The 15,612-nt window shown below is 42.4% G+C and overlaps 1 protein-coding gene across 1 annotated transcript in view; it reads right to left on the bottom strand.

The window, feature by feature from the left end:
• GPC4 (glypican 4) overlaps positions 1–15,612 on the bottom strand; it is a 190,595-nt gene that overhangs the window by 16,572 nt on the left and 158,411 nt on the right. The window contains exon 4 of the mRNA XM_069746954.1: positions 8,529–8,694. Within this exon, the coding sequence (XP_069603055.1) occupies positions 8,529–8,694 (166 nt within the window). The remainder of the gene's footprint in view (positions 1–8,528; positions 8,695–15,612) is intronic.

Genomic DNA, 15,612 nt, shown 5'->3' on the forward strand with positions numbered 1-15,612 from the left:
GGATCCGTTTTTTTCTCATAGGCTTGTATTAGCGACGGATGGCCTCAAGTTTCATCCATCGTTAGCAGAATCCATTGAAAATTGTTTGTCTGGTGGCCAGAGACAGACAAAGTAACGTTTTTTGTGTACATCAGAAAAACGGACAGCAACAGATCCATCGCCGTCCATCGTTTGCTCGAATGGAAGCCTATGGGCACCAGATCCGTCAAATAATGGAATCCGGCGACGGATTCTGTTTTTTTTAACTGAGCATGCTCCGATTTATTTAGCCAGATCCGCTAGCTCGATCTGTCGAAAAAACACCCGTTGACAGAACAAATCCGTCACATCAATTTTTCACAATCTGCAATGGATCCGTCGAGCCAACGGATTGTGACTGATGGCAAAAAACTGATGTGTGAAAGGGGCCTTAGACTTGGGATAAAAGTCAAACTACAATCTCAGTTTGCAGACATGGTGTTTCGGCGTGTTGCCCCTCCTCAGTGCAAAGCAAGAGATCTCAGTTGACTGTACGAAGGACCTCTGATAGGGCTCTTTGGGGTAACGTTTCTCTTTGTGGAGAGAGCATGCCTGACACTCCAGGGTAAGGAGACTTCTAAGCCAAGCAATGCTCCTCCTGGAAAATATCAACACTGCCTCTTTTTAAAGAGATATGTGAATGAATCAATTGAGGTCTTCCAGTGATTCCAGTTTAGAACAGTCAGCAGACTACTAATGATTAGTAACATTTCATGTCTATCTCGTCAGTTATCAACTTATAATTTCAACTAAAATCTGAATTCCATGTACCCCAGGAATGAAAATCACATTCAACATTCAACCCATTAAAAAAATATATATTTTAGTACTTTCCCTATGACATGTCAGCTCCTTACGAATTCTAGTCTGTAAGACAATGCCCTAGTTAAGCCACAGTGAAACGAGTTTTGCAATCTGTTGGTTGACTACAAACCGGTTAATATGTGCACCCCTCAGGAAGTATGCCACATTCCTTGAAAATGTATTTAATTAGTTTAAAAAAAAAAAAAAACTACTAAAGAGACAAAAGGCATAAAGAAAGGATCTGAAGTAATAAAGTAAAAATGGGCGAAACTCGGCAAGCGGAGCACTGATTAATTAAAGCATTTTGTTAAATTCATGACATGGTTCTGGGGATTAAAGCATTGTTCAATGCCTTAGGCGTCTGAAACCTGACGTGCATTAAGTAACAAGAGTATACACCAACCCAACAGGGCAGCAAAAATATTTCCACACACACATCATCTAAGAGAAACGCCTAAATGAAACAGACCCTTGGCTACGAGATTACAGTATAAAGAAAAATGAGGTTATTATTACAGTAACCTCCACTTCAGAAAGATAAATACAAACCAAAACTACTCCGTAGCTACAAATGTTGACAAAAACAAATATGAGATCTAATCCGTAACAACAAAGTGCACACACCTAAGCGTCACAGTTAACGTGAAAGTATCTGCTTGTATGAGATTGTATGACAGCATTCATTTAGAAATCGTGCCAGTCTTACCCATGAGCTGCATCTAGCATTACAGCTCTACCACAACGAGTTGGACTTGCTGTAGTAGAATTGTGGCAATACCACAACTTTAACATTGTACATTGGGTACCATAGTCACATCCAAAAATTTTGAGATTAACACATTTTGGTTTTCACAAATGTTGCTGTTTCGGAAGTACAATTATCAGCATTTCATCAGTTTTTAAAGTTTTCACAAATTCATTAAGTTTATGCCAAGACTCAATCTTCACAGTGCGGACCCTTATTTCTCAAGGCTTCTGCAATTTGTCCTGACAGCTGGATATCAGCTTCTCGTCCAAATCCTGACTGATGACGGCCCATTTTTGTCTAACCAGTGTATGGATCTTCTCACAATGTTGGTGTTTATGTAAAGGCCCCGTCACACATAGCGACGCTTGAGCGATTCCGACAACGATACGACCTGTCAGGGATCGCTCAAGCGTCGCTATGTGGTCGCTGGTGAGATGTCAAACAGTGAGATCTCCCCAACGACGCAGCAGCGATGCGGCGACCTGTAGCGACCTGTAGAACGATGCTATTTCATGACGATTCAATGGGACGTCCTGTCAGCGAGGTCGTTGGTAAGGTGTCAAACACAGCGATGTGTGCTACCCAGCGGGACCTCAATGATCAAAAAATGGTCCAGGCCATTCCGACACGACCAGCGATCTCACAGCAGGGGCCTGATCGCTGCTACGTGTCACACATAGCGAGATCGTTACTGAGATCGCTGTTGCGTCACAAAACTTGTGACTCAGCAGCGATCTCGCTGTGTGTGACGGGGGCTTTAGTCTGCCCATCTTTTGAGGATTGGCCACAGGTTTTTAATGGGATTGAGATCTAGGGGTTTTCTTAGCTATTGACCCAAATTTTAAATGTTTTGTTCACTGATCCACTTACATACCACTTTTGTCTTGTGATGTGGTACTTCATCATACTGGAAAAAAACATTGTTCGTCTCTCACTGATACGGGAGCATTTTGGTGAAGTTGCTCTTGGAGGATGGTTACATAGTATTCTTTATCCATGGCAATATTCTTAGGAAAAATTGTGAGTGACCTGACTCCACACACAAGAATGGTTACAAGAAAGATCTCAACATGCTTTATTGTTGGCATCACGCAGTCTCCTAGTAGATCTCACCTTTTCTTCTGCGGACAATCATGCTTTCTGATTGTCCTAAACAGCCTAAGGAGGCTTCATCAGAAAAAAAAAAAATACACACCACACTTTACCCCAGTCCTCAGCAGTTCAATCTCTGTACTACCTGGAGAATGTCAGTTTTTGCTTTGTTTTTTTTTGAGAGAAGTGTCTTCTTGGTATCTCTTTTTGACACCAGGCCAGCCTACAAAAACCTTCACCTCATTGTGATGGAGATGCATTGACACCTGCCTGCTGCCATCACAGATCAAGCTCTGCACTAATGTTGCACTGGTCCACTGGCTGAATGAACCCTCTTTAGAAGATGGTCTTGGAAGTTGCTTGACTTTTTAGACAGCACTGAAGCCTTCTTAACAGCAACTTAACTTCTCAATTTGACACGCTTAATGATCTGATCAATGGCTGATTTAGAGACAATCTTACATAAGCAGAAATGTCCTGGTCTGTAAAGCCTTTTTTCATGCAAGGCAACGATAACTTGTTAATTCCAAGGAAAAAAAAAAATCAAATGAATTTTTTAAAAATTGAATAGTTGTCTTTTGTTGATCACTCTTCATAATTTATTAAATCAAGTTGAGCTATTGTAAATTGCCACTATAAAACTGAAGCAGAAAACTTTGTGAAAACCCAAATTTGAGTCACACTCAAAACTTTTGGCAATGACAGGCCAACTACTAAAAAAAAGTCTGACTAAGGCTGGTTTCACATTTGCGTTTTTTGCCACTGCGTTTTAGCGCAAAAAAAGCATGCGTTTTTTTCCCTATACTTAACATTAAAAACGCATGCGTTTCTTGCATGCGTTTTGCCGCCACATGCGTTTTTTCTCTGCATGCGTTGTGTTGCAGAAATGCAACATGTAGTAATCTCTAGCGGTGTTTTTTTGCAGCAAAAAAACGTATTGCTGTCTATGTAAACGCATGCGTTTTTAAGCACATGCGTTTGCATGCGTTTTTAAACACATGCGTTTTAATAGAAAAACAAGAATACACACTGATAAGCCAACCCCCAAACCTAACCCTAACCACAAGGGATCCTAACCCTAAGGGTTAGGATACCTTATGGTTAAGATCCCTTCAGGTTAGGGTTAGGATCCCTTCGGGTTAGGATCCCTTCTGGTTAGGATCCCTTAGGGTTAGGACCCCTTAGGGTTAGGACCCCTTAGGGTTAGGACCCCTTAGGGTTAGGGTCAGGGATAGGGTTAGGATCCCTTAGGGTTAGGATCCCTAGGGTTACTAGGGATCCCAACCCTAACCCTAGCTATTTCTGTTTATAGTGGGTTTTCTTGTTGATTTTGATGATTGGCAGCTGTCACACACTTCTCATGCGTTTCAAAAACGCAAACGCAGGAAAAAACGCATGTAAACGCGTCAAAACACAGCGTTTGTATTAAAACATGCAAAAACGCATGCGTCTAAAAAATGCAGCGTTTAAACGCGTTTTTTTACCAAATGAGTTTGCGTTTAAAACGCTGCGTTTTTAAACGCAAATGTGAAACCAGCCTAATGGTAATGAAAATATTTTACAGAGACTTTCAAGAACAGCACTCGCTTGCCTAAAATAATCAGTGTCTGTATATAAACCTCAGGCAAACCAGGACTGTCAATGACCAGTGATAGAAGCAAGGCATGCAAAACCAGTGGGCAGAAAGGTGCGTTGATTCTTTTAGCCATGGGTTCAAAGCCATGTGCTTAGTTTATACTATTAAGACAAACTCTAAAAAAGCAAACAAAAATCAAACTTTTCTTCATATACTTTCCTTTAGATGGTATCAAAACCTCCAGGGCAGCCATTTGGCTTTTACATTCTTATATTTAGGAGTAAAATGAAAGCTAGTGACTTTCTAGCCTAGAGTACTGTATCAGTAGTATGGAAAAAGAGATGCTATAATTGCTAGTTATTACGAGAGTAAGGAACCAGAGGGATCGTCTAAAGGGAAATATATGGAGAAGATTATACATTTTCAGTAAAGGCTCTATTTTTGTGTCTCCTGAAAAACTTAGTAAAGAATTTTTGCTTTTTCAGTAGTGTCAATAATTAACTTATTAAAGCCGACATCTATTAATGCTACTACATAACACAAAAATAAGCGAAACAGTCACCAAATATAGCAAACAGACCATCTAAATCTGTAAGGCTCAACAGTCATTACATGTATAAAACGATTTGAAGTTATTTACGGTAACTTTTTATCTTTATAGTTGAGACTTAGTCATTCGGGCTAAATAAGCAACAGATAATCCACCTGAGGGCAATAATGTTCTGCGCAGTGAAGGAAAAAAGCATACAAAAGGAACCAGAGATTCCCAATCCTCAGAAAATATACCATTGTCCCTGTGTACGCACATGCCTACAATACTCAGCTATTCAGCTTTAACAGCTGAGGTCTTCGAGAAAATGAGAAGCGACTCATTACAGATAATGTGAAAAGGGAAGGTTACATAACATCAACCTGTTACTCCTCAACGAAAAGCAGAAATTATGTCGGACAAGCTGATGAAGAAGCAGAAGACAATTTTGGATGCTATGCTTAGATCGGACCTAAAACAAAAAAAACCCAACTCTATAATAGTCATACTCTTAAAGGGAATCTATCACCCCAAAAATCGTACATGAGCTAAGGCCACCAGCATCAGGGGCTTATCTACAGCATTCTGTAATGCATTCTGGAATGCTGTAGGTAAGCCCCCAATGTAACCTGAAAGGTAAGAAAAACAGGTTATTTTATACTCGCCCAGGGGCGGTCCCAGTTCGTTTCGGGTCCGATGGGAGTCACGGTCCGGCACCTCCTATCTTCATACGGTGACGTCCTCTTCTTGTCTTCCTGCCACGGCTCCGGCGCAGGCATACTTTGTCTGCCCTTTTGAGGGCAGAGCAAAGTACTGCAGTGCGCAGGTGCTGGGCCTCTCTGACCTTTCCCTACACCTGCGCACTGCAGTACTTTACGCTGCCCTCAACAGGGCAGACAAAATACGCCTGCACCGGAGCTGCGGCAAGACGACAAGAAGAGGACGTCATCGTATGAAGATGGGAGGTGCCGGACCCGGACCGCGAAGCCCATCGGATCGGACTGCAGCGGGACCTCCCCTGGGTGAGTATAATATACCGTATATACTCGAGTATAAGCCGACCCCCCTAATTTTGCCACAAAAAACTGGGAAAACTAATTGACTCGAGTATAAGCCTAGGGTGGAAATGCAGCATTTACCGGTGAATTTCAAAAATAAAAATAGATCATTATTTCCCCATAGCTGTGCCATATAGTGCTCTGCATGTTCATTATTTCCCCATAGCTGTGCCCCATATAGTGCTCTGCACCGTTCATATTTCCCCATAGATGCTCCACATAAATCTGTGCCGCTGCTGCAGTAAAAAAAAAAAAAAAAAAAGCCATACTCACCTCTCTTGCTTGCAGCTCCCGGCGTCCGGTCCCGGCGTCTTTCCGCACTGTTCAGGCAGAGCGCGCCGCGCACACTATATGCGTCATCGCGCCCTCTGACCTGAACAGTCAGAGCGGATAGACGCCGGGAAGATGGAGCGGCGCCCAGCGGCTGGAACGGGGACAGGTAAATATGCGATACTTACCTGGTCCCGGCATCCGGCTCCTTCTCCCGGACAGCTGGTCTTCGGTGCCGCAGCTTCTTCCTCTATCAGCGGTCACCGTTACCGCTGATTAGAGAAATGACTATGTGGTTCCACCCCTATGGGAGGTGGAGCCGCATATTCATTTCTCTAATGAGCGGTCCCACGTGACCGCTGAACAGGGGAAGAACTGCAGCACCGAAGACCGTGGGACAGGCGGGGAGCGCCAGGATCGCTGGAAGCAGGTAAGTATGCCTCAGCGCCCTCACCCGCCGACCCTGCCACCCACCTTGACTCGAGTATAAGCCAAGAGGGGCACTTTCAGCCCAAAAAGTTGGACTGAAAAGCTCGGCTTATACTCGAGTATATACGGTAACTTGTTTTTCTTACCTTTCAGGTTACATTGGGGGCTTATCTACAGCATTTCAGAATGCTGTAGATAAGCCCCTGATGCCGGTGGCCTTAGCTCATACGATTTTGGGGGTGACAGATTCCCTTTAATGCTATATTAAAGTATTTTTGATACGAGAAAGCAAAAAAAAAAAATAAGAAAAAATAACACAATCTGTTTGGAGTAATTTGCACTTGAGAATTGTAAAGGTTACATAGTTACATAGTTATTAAGGTTGAAGGAAGACTATAAGTCCATCTAGTTCAACCCATAGCCTAACCTAACATGCCCTAACATGTTGATCCAGAGGAAGGCAAAAAAACCCATGTGGCAAAGAGTAAGCTCCACATTGGGTAAAAAAATTCCTTCCCGACTCCACATACGGCAATCAGACTAGTTCCCTGGATCAACGCCCTATCAAGGAATCTAGTGTATATACCCTGTAACATTATACTTTTCCAGAAATGTATCCAGTCCCCTCTTAAATTTAAGTAATGAATCACTCATTACAACATCATACGGCAGAGAGTTCCATAGTCTCACTGCTCTTACAGTAAAGAATCCGCGTCTGTTATTATGCTTAAACCTTTTTTTCCTCCAAACGCAGAGGATGCCCCCTTGTCCCTGTTTCAGGTCTATGATTAAAAAGATCATCAGAAAAGTCTTTGTACTGTCCCCTCATATATTTATACATTAAAATAAGATCACCCCTTAGTCTTCGTTTTTCCAAACTAAATAGCCCCAAGTGTAATAACCTATCTTGGTATTGCAGACCCCCCAGTCCTCTAATAACCTTGGTCGCTCTTCTCTGCACCCGCTCTAGTTCAGCTATGTCTTTCTTATACACCGGAGACCAGAACTGTGCACAGTATTCTAAGTGTGGTCGAACTAGTGACTTGTATAAAGGTAAAATTATGTTCTCCTCATGAGCATCTATGCCTCTTTTAATGCATCCCATTATTTTATTTGCCTTTGTAGGTGCCTCCTATGTTGGGGTCACCAAGAGCAGCCCCACTTCTAGTCTAGCTAGGTCACTCGCTGGAATTGCCCCATCATGCCGGAAACTTCTGGCCATAACAAGGGCAAGAATAGAAGTCCATAATGTACTGAGAACGAGATGAGCACTACGATTAGATTTTCTGGACAATTCAATGTTCAATTAACGGAATTTCACTGCAAACCTAAGTTTGAAAAATGGTGAATCTACATCAATAGAATATCAGGCAACAAGCATTTGTAGGAACCCTTATTCCCAATTATTGGCAGGTATAAAGGTCAGCAATCACCCGACAAATGAGCAAAGAATGAGCAAACTGGGTTATCGAGTCATTTACACCAGCAAAAAAAATAATTGTTACTGTCGCAATAGTGATGGTTTGGTTTCCATTATTTGTCGATCTGTGTAAATAAGCCGGTAAAATAGCACCAAGCGACTTGTGAATTGTCAATCTTCGCTTGTTAATGGTGTGAAGGGCCGAAATCGGGACATCTTATTGCACCAATAGGGCTGTCAGACGGCCATATAAATCGGACAGAGATTGGAACGCAGTGCACAGACTGGCTGGCGGCTCTTCCAAGCAGAGGGAGACGGCATCATATACTTCTAGGTAGCGGTCACGCTCTGGTCAGAAACGCTGCTGGTCAGTCTGAACTGTGGTCTGATCTAGGTCCGATTAATATGGCTGTCTGATTCCGCCCTTAGGGTGATTTGTTGTCTTAAAATCCTATCAAATTAAGGAGCTTCTTGGACACGTTCCTTAGATGTATACGTCAACCATAAAAACAGTAACCAAATACTGCACGAATTAAACTGATGCATACATAACAATTGAGACTTCTAGATCAAATGTTACTCACCTATAAAGTTGTTCCAATCAGCATCTAGATCCCCAGGATTGGCCAGGCAGCCTCTCAATACATTCAGACAGTAGTTGTTACAAGGCTTGACTGTAACGAGACCCCGGCAGTGAGGACAGTACGTCATCTTCATCATTGCTCGTACACAGTGAGGGGTGGGGTTTACCTAAAAGAGAAATGGACATTTTTCTAAATGGTGTAAAAAGTAAGCAAAAAACCCAACACCTCTTAATATTATGAAACATGTAAAAACTAGAGAGGATTGAATCTTTTCGATATTTGAACTAGCCAGCTATGGCAAACTTTCCCCAAAAAAATTATATGCAGAGAATAAAATCACTTCCAGGTGTAGGTACTCCAATTGCCCTGAAAAGACATGTATAACACACTCTGGTCTCCTAGGACTGTATGTAAACTCTCTCGAGTTCTTTAACGCAATTACAGCCTTAGTAATGTCAAAATGACCTCAACATATATGGCTATGGGTAAACACATGGTAACCTTTACATTCTGCTCTTCTGCCAAACACTCAAAATATATACAGTTTATTCATTTTTTGGCCTTTTCTTCATATATTTCTATTTTTAAATTGTTACATCCTCACATTAAACAGATTCACACTACATTGCTGCTGCATTCCTTGCCTTGGCTTTTATACAGGCTGTCCTATACAATGTGATGTCCTACACAATGTGATGTGCTATACTATCTGATAGCCACAAGGCTTTATTGGGAAGCCAGTCCGAGGGTCACGTCAGCCTTTTCTGGCTGTAAGGCTAGGTTCACACTGCGTTAGGGCAATCCGTTTAGCGCATATGCTAGCGGATTGCGCTAACGCAATGTCCCAAAAGGGATCGCGTTTGGCGATCCCGCTAGCGCAGATACCTGATCTGCGCTAGCGAGGGACGGACCTCGGACGCTGCAAGCAGCGTCTGCGGTCCGTCCAAAACTAACGGGACATTGCTAGCGCATGCCGAAAATGGCATGCGCTAGCTATGCGCTAGAGATCAGTTAGCACATTGCCGTCAATGGGTGCGCTAACGGATCCGTTGCATGGCTTTAATTGCGACAATTTCGCCATGTAACTGAGTCCGCTAGCATTAACCCATTAACGCAATGTGAACCTAGCCTAAAAGGGAAGAAAAACCTATGCTTTTACAGGCATATCCCAAAATGTAAAAAAACAACCAAACACGGAAAAATTAAAACATGCACAAAACCAACGTGTCACAGTGAGAATAACAGTCTAAGCTGAAATAATGAGACAAGAGCCTCCCTCTCTTGGGTCATATCCGTATCTGCAGTACATCATATATTACACACATACAATAAAGTTAAAAAGTACCACAGCATCAAATATTGCATGGGCAGCACCAGCAATAAGACAAATGTTAAATTCGATAAATACTAGTCCAGGGGAGAGGATAAGGGAGTTAAAATTGGAACAAAGAAATGAAGATGCGTATCGCCGAAACTCCGCTTCCTCAGGGGGTAGCTTCTCCGGCTGATTCAGTCTTTTGCATTGTGTAAAATAATGTCAGTTATTTCTTTGCTATTCTTGTGGATCAAACTGCAAATTAGTCTTGCGAATTTCCTAAAATTCGACTCACATCGAATCGCTTCTCACGAGTAAAAGTTAATTAACCCCACATGTGCTGTGCGACAAAGCATTTCAGCAAATAACATACTTGGTAAAATACATATAAATGATGGGTTCACGGCAACGCCCATCACTGATCTGTATGCTATCCCACAGCTGGAGGGCTGCCGGCTTACACGTCTAATGTACAGTATAACACCCTTTACCCTAAACCCCTTACTATGGCAACGGCTGTCACTTGTGCAGAGGCTTCCGAGATCTGGAACTGCTCGTGAGCACAATGCATTTTACTCGGTCGTGTCGCAGTAACCAGGGGCAGCTGAAAACAGCATTGTGCGACACAGGAATAGATTAACATATTTACCGATCAGATTATCATGCCATACTTCATCTGTATGCTTACCAGGAATTTGACTTTGGAAAGCATGACAAGGCTGTGACAGGACAAAGGAGAACCCATAGACACCAAGTGCCGTATTAGTCACAAGCCCAGGGATGCCGGTAATGTCGCTGCCAAAAATGGCTTACATGAGAAAGTGCCACCAAAAAAATATAAAAAGACTGGTTTGAAAAGTTAGTGTAATAGTATTTCCTGGAGAAATGCATTATTTTATGAGAGCCTGTTAAAATTCTGGGGAAAAAAAAAAGACAAAATAAAAATGTAGAATTTGTCTCCCATGTGTCACATCTGCAAGAAAAATGAACATAGTATAGATCTGTTGCCGGATGGACACCAGTTTGGTTGTATGACTGCAATGCTACAAAAAAGCTAAAAGCGAATTTCCCAGACAAAGGGGAATCAAGACAGGCGTTTTAGTCTTGGACCTATAGATTCGTAATAAATTGGAAGCATGTTAGACTTGTCCGCGTGCCAGAAAATGTGTCATAAGCCACATAAGCTGGGGTAGATTTCAGATACAAGTCCCCTGGCATATACGACAGAAAATTTATCGTGTTGTGGCAGGCCGCGCTCCCCCTACTAAGATCCCATCACTTTTTTTTGTCACTTAAAAATAGTGAGCACTCTTAGGCCGGCGTCACACACAGCGTATGAAAATACGGTCCGTATATTACGGCCGTAATACGCTGAAAAGTCCCGAAAATAAGGGGCCGTAGCTCCTCCGTAGGCAGGGTGTGTCAGCGTTTTTTGCGCATGGCATCTTCCGTATGTAATCCGTATGTCATCCGTACTGCGTGTTTTTATCGCAGGCTTGCAAAACCGACATACGGCTATACAAGGGATCATGTGTAAAAAAAACAAAAAAAAACCATATATACTGTATGTGTATATATATATACAGCCCTCTGCTGGTTGTCCTCATATGAACTCGAGCCTGGGAGCTTTCTAGGAAAGTTCCCACGATCTAGGAACAGTCAGCAGAGGGCGCCTCACCGCAAATGCAGGTAAATATAGGTCAATGACCTACTTTACCTACATTCTCCGGGGTTTTGCAGACATGAGCAGCTGCATTAGCGGAGCTCGTGGCTGCAAAATATTTTAACCCCTTCAGATGGATTTACATCGTTGGACGTGACAGATCCTCGGAAGGTATGGATATTGCTGGTTTATTATTTTTTTTTTTATTTACAGATCGAGGGTCTTCAGTGAGTGGATTGAGAGTAGAATAAATTAATACAACAACCTTTGTGATTTTTTCATTAAATTAATTTTTAATAATGTGTGTGTTTTTTTTTTAACCCTTTACTAGTATTGGATTAATAATGGATAGGTGTTATAATTGACGCCTCTCCATTATTAATTAGGCTTAATGTCACCTTACAATAGCAAGGTGGCATTAACCCTTCATTACCCCATATCCCACCGCTACACGGGAATGGGAAGAGAGTGGCCAAGTGCCAGAATAGGCGCATCTTCCAGATGTGCCTTTTCTGGGGTGGCTGGGGGCAGATGTTTTTAGCCGGGGGGGGGGGGGGGGGGGAGGGCAATAACCGTGGACCCTCTCCAGGCTATTAATATCTGCCCTCAGTCACTGGCTTTACTACTCTGGTGGAGAAAATTGTGCGGGAGCCCACGCCAATTTTTTCCGCCATTTAACCCTTTAATTTACTAGCTAGAACGGCCAAATTTTGCATAGACACACTACTAACATTAGTAGTGTGGAATATGCAAAAAAAAATGGTGATATGAGATGGTTTACTGTATGTAAACCAGGTCTCATATCATGTCGGGTTTAGGAAGGAGATAGCAAAAGCCAGTAATTGAATTACCGGCTTTCTGCTATATCGCGCTGGATGAAATAATAATATATATATCCATATATGTGTCTCAATGACTATATATATATATATATATATATAATATATATATAATATATATATATATATATATATATATATATATATATATATATATATATATATATATATATATATATATATATATATATATATATATACCTATTCTATGTGTACACATTTATTCTACCTATTCTACTGTAAGCTGTCAGTGTGATTTTACTGTACACCGCACTGAATTGCCGGCTTTTCTCTCTAACAGCGCTGCGTATTCCTCGCAAGTCACACTGCTGGTCCGTGTGTAATCCGTATTTTTGGGGCTTCCATAGACTTTTATTGACGTTTTATTTGCGCAATACGGTGACAAACGCAGCATGCTGCGATTTTGTACGGCCGTAGAAAGCCGTATAATACTGATCAGGAAAATACGGCAGATAGGAGCAGGGGCATAGAGAATAATTGTGCCGCATGTTTTGCGAGTTTTACGGACGTAGTTTCTGCGCTCTTACGTCCGTAAAACTCGCAAGTGTGACGCCGGCCTTAGGGAAATAAACGCTAAATTAGTGTGCGCCATAACTTGCAACTTTTTTGTAATGTGGTTGATTTAGGAAAAAAAAAAAGAATTTCAAAACACAACTCTCGCTCTTATACATACATATATTAGACACACATCACACTATAATATATACCTCTATTATTTACCTATACATTTATCTAGATTTGTGTTGGTTTGGCCAGTTCTCGCCCACATTCAAAAATTGTGAGTCCCAATGGGGACAGTGGCGATAAGGTCTGTAATGTGCTGTGGAATTAAAGGCGTTACATAAGCGAGTAAAATAACTAAATTGAAAAAAAAATAAATAACTGAAAATATGGAGGGAAAGGTTGGAGGAATTTTATCTTGAGGCCCGGAAGTTTTATAAAACTAAAACATGCCCTACTACACTAGTTTCCAATATTTTTTGTATTAGATTTAATAATTAAATACATTTTTAAACATAACTAAAAAAAATTAAAAAAAATAAACGTATAAAACAGACTAACCGAATTAGAGGAGACAAAGAAGGAAGGAAACAGGAAAAGCAGTGGAAGAGGGGGAAGAAGGGGAAAATGGCGACATCTACACCATCTAGTTGCCTGGCAATTGGCGTTGTAGAACACAATTAAATGTAAAATAAATAAATAAATAAAACATTACCAATCAAATTTCCAACAGATCTGTCAGCACCAGGGACGCTATTTACACACGTAGATTTCTTGGCCAAACAAGAAATGATATACGGGAAGTAAATCGGCGGTTCTTTTTAAGGCCCCATTACACAGTTCTATGAAAACCGTAAGGGGACGAATGATTAGCAATATGCGGTAATTGCTTGATCCTTATACAGTTTGCATTACATCCGTAATATAGAAAGGGAAATGTGCCACGGTCTGTGATTTTGTGTCCTGCATAAGCACTGTGATCAGGCTTGTTCGACCATGTTCAGTAATGCGAGTGATTATAGGCCTATGTAGAAAGGGCCTCAAGGGCTTACGCATGCCCCAATTCTTTAGGAAAATTTCAGTAAACAATGTATTCACCTGAATAGGTGACTGGATTTCTGCAAATAAAAATTGCCATGTGAACATACCCCATGTCGGCCCCCAATGACAGTTATAGCATGCACTGCATAGCTAGTCTTGTACATGAATATATACAGCCAAACCAAGCCAAAAACACTGGTATTTCATGTCTTTTTTTCTCTTTACCGTCGCAGCTACAGCCACAAAATTTTGCACAGTCACACGTCTGGACCCCGAGAGCGTCATAGGCTGTTGTGAGGCGAAATTTTAACCCCGCGCGTTCCAATTCACCAAACAATTTTGCCCCCATCTACATAATGGGGAAAAAGTGAAAGGAAAAGTGTAGGAGGCAAATTGACAGCTGCCAGATGTGAACAAGGGGGACTTAAAGAGTGAGAGCGATGGCGCCAAAGAGTATATACCGTACAGTTGCTAAGGTGGGGCCCCGACATGGGATACTCACCACACACGGGGATATGGACACACACACACAAAACACGCTACACACTACCACGTGCTTGAACACATATACCACCCTCAGCACACATTTCACTACACATACACCAACCTCGCCACATAAAAGTCGAAACACAAAAGTCGCCGCTCGAAACTCTCCACGCGCAAAACTCGTCACATGCAAAACTAGGCTCACGCAAAACTCGCCACACGTGCAAAACTCACCTCATGGAAAACTCGCCACACGCAAAACTTGCACACGTGGAAAAATTGCCACATGCACAAAAGAAAAGGTACCTTCACACTGAACAACATTACAACGATAACGATAGCGATCCGTGACGTTGCAGCGTCCTGGATAGCGATATCGTTGTGTTTGACACGCAGCAGCGATCTGGATCCTGCTATGACATCGCTGGTCGGAGCTGAAAGTCTGGAACTTTATTTAGTCGCTGGATCACCCGCTGACATCGCTGAATCGGCGTGTGTGACACTGATCCAGCGATGTGTTCACTGGTAACGAGGGTAAATATCGGGTTACTAAGTGCAGGGCCGTGCTTAGTAACCCGATGTGTACCCTGGTTACCATTGTAAATGTAAAAAAAAAAAACACATACTCACATTCCGGTGCCTGTCACGTCCCCGGCGTTCTGCTTCCCTGCACTCCTCCTGCATCCTGTGTCAGCGCCGGCCGGCCGTAAAGCAGAGCACAACGGTGACGTCACCGCTCTGCTTTACGGCCGGCGCTTGCACAGGATGCAGGAGGAGTGCAGGTAAGCGGACGCCGGGGACGTGACAGGCACCGGAATGTGAGTATTTTTTTTTTTTTTACATTTACAATGGTAACCAGGGTAAACATCGGGTTACTAAGCGTGGCCCTGCGCTTAGTAACTCGATATTTACCCTGGTTACCTGGGGACTTCGGCATCGTTGGTCGCTGGAGAGCTGTCTGTCTGACAGCTCTCCAGCGACCACACAAGGACTTTCCAACGATCACGGCCAGGTCGTATCGCTGGTCGTGATCGTTGGAAAGTTGCTCAGTGTGGCGGTACCCTTACAACACATGCAAAAGTTGCCTCACACAAAACTTGCACATACTCAAAACGCAGCACACAAAACTCGCCACGTGCAAAACTCGCCATGCACAAAAATTGCTGCACACAACTTGCTACACTAACCTGTCACATGCAACTCGACACAAAAAGTTGC

This window comes from Ranitomeya imitator, chromosome 2 (genome assembly GCF_032444005.1).
Source record: "Ranitomeya imitator isolate aRanImi1 chromosome 2, aRanImi1.pri, whole genome shotgun sequence".
Classification (NCBI taxonomy): domain Eukaryota; kingdom Metazoa; phylum Chordata; class Amphibia; order Anura; family Dendrobatidae; genus Ranitomeya; species Ranitomeya imitator.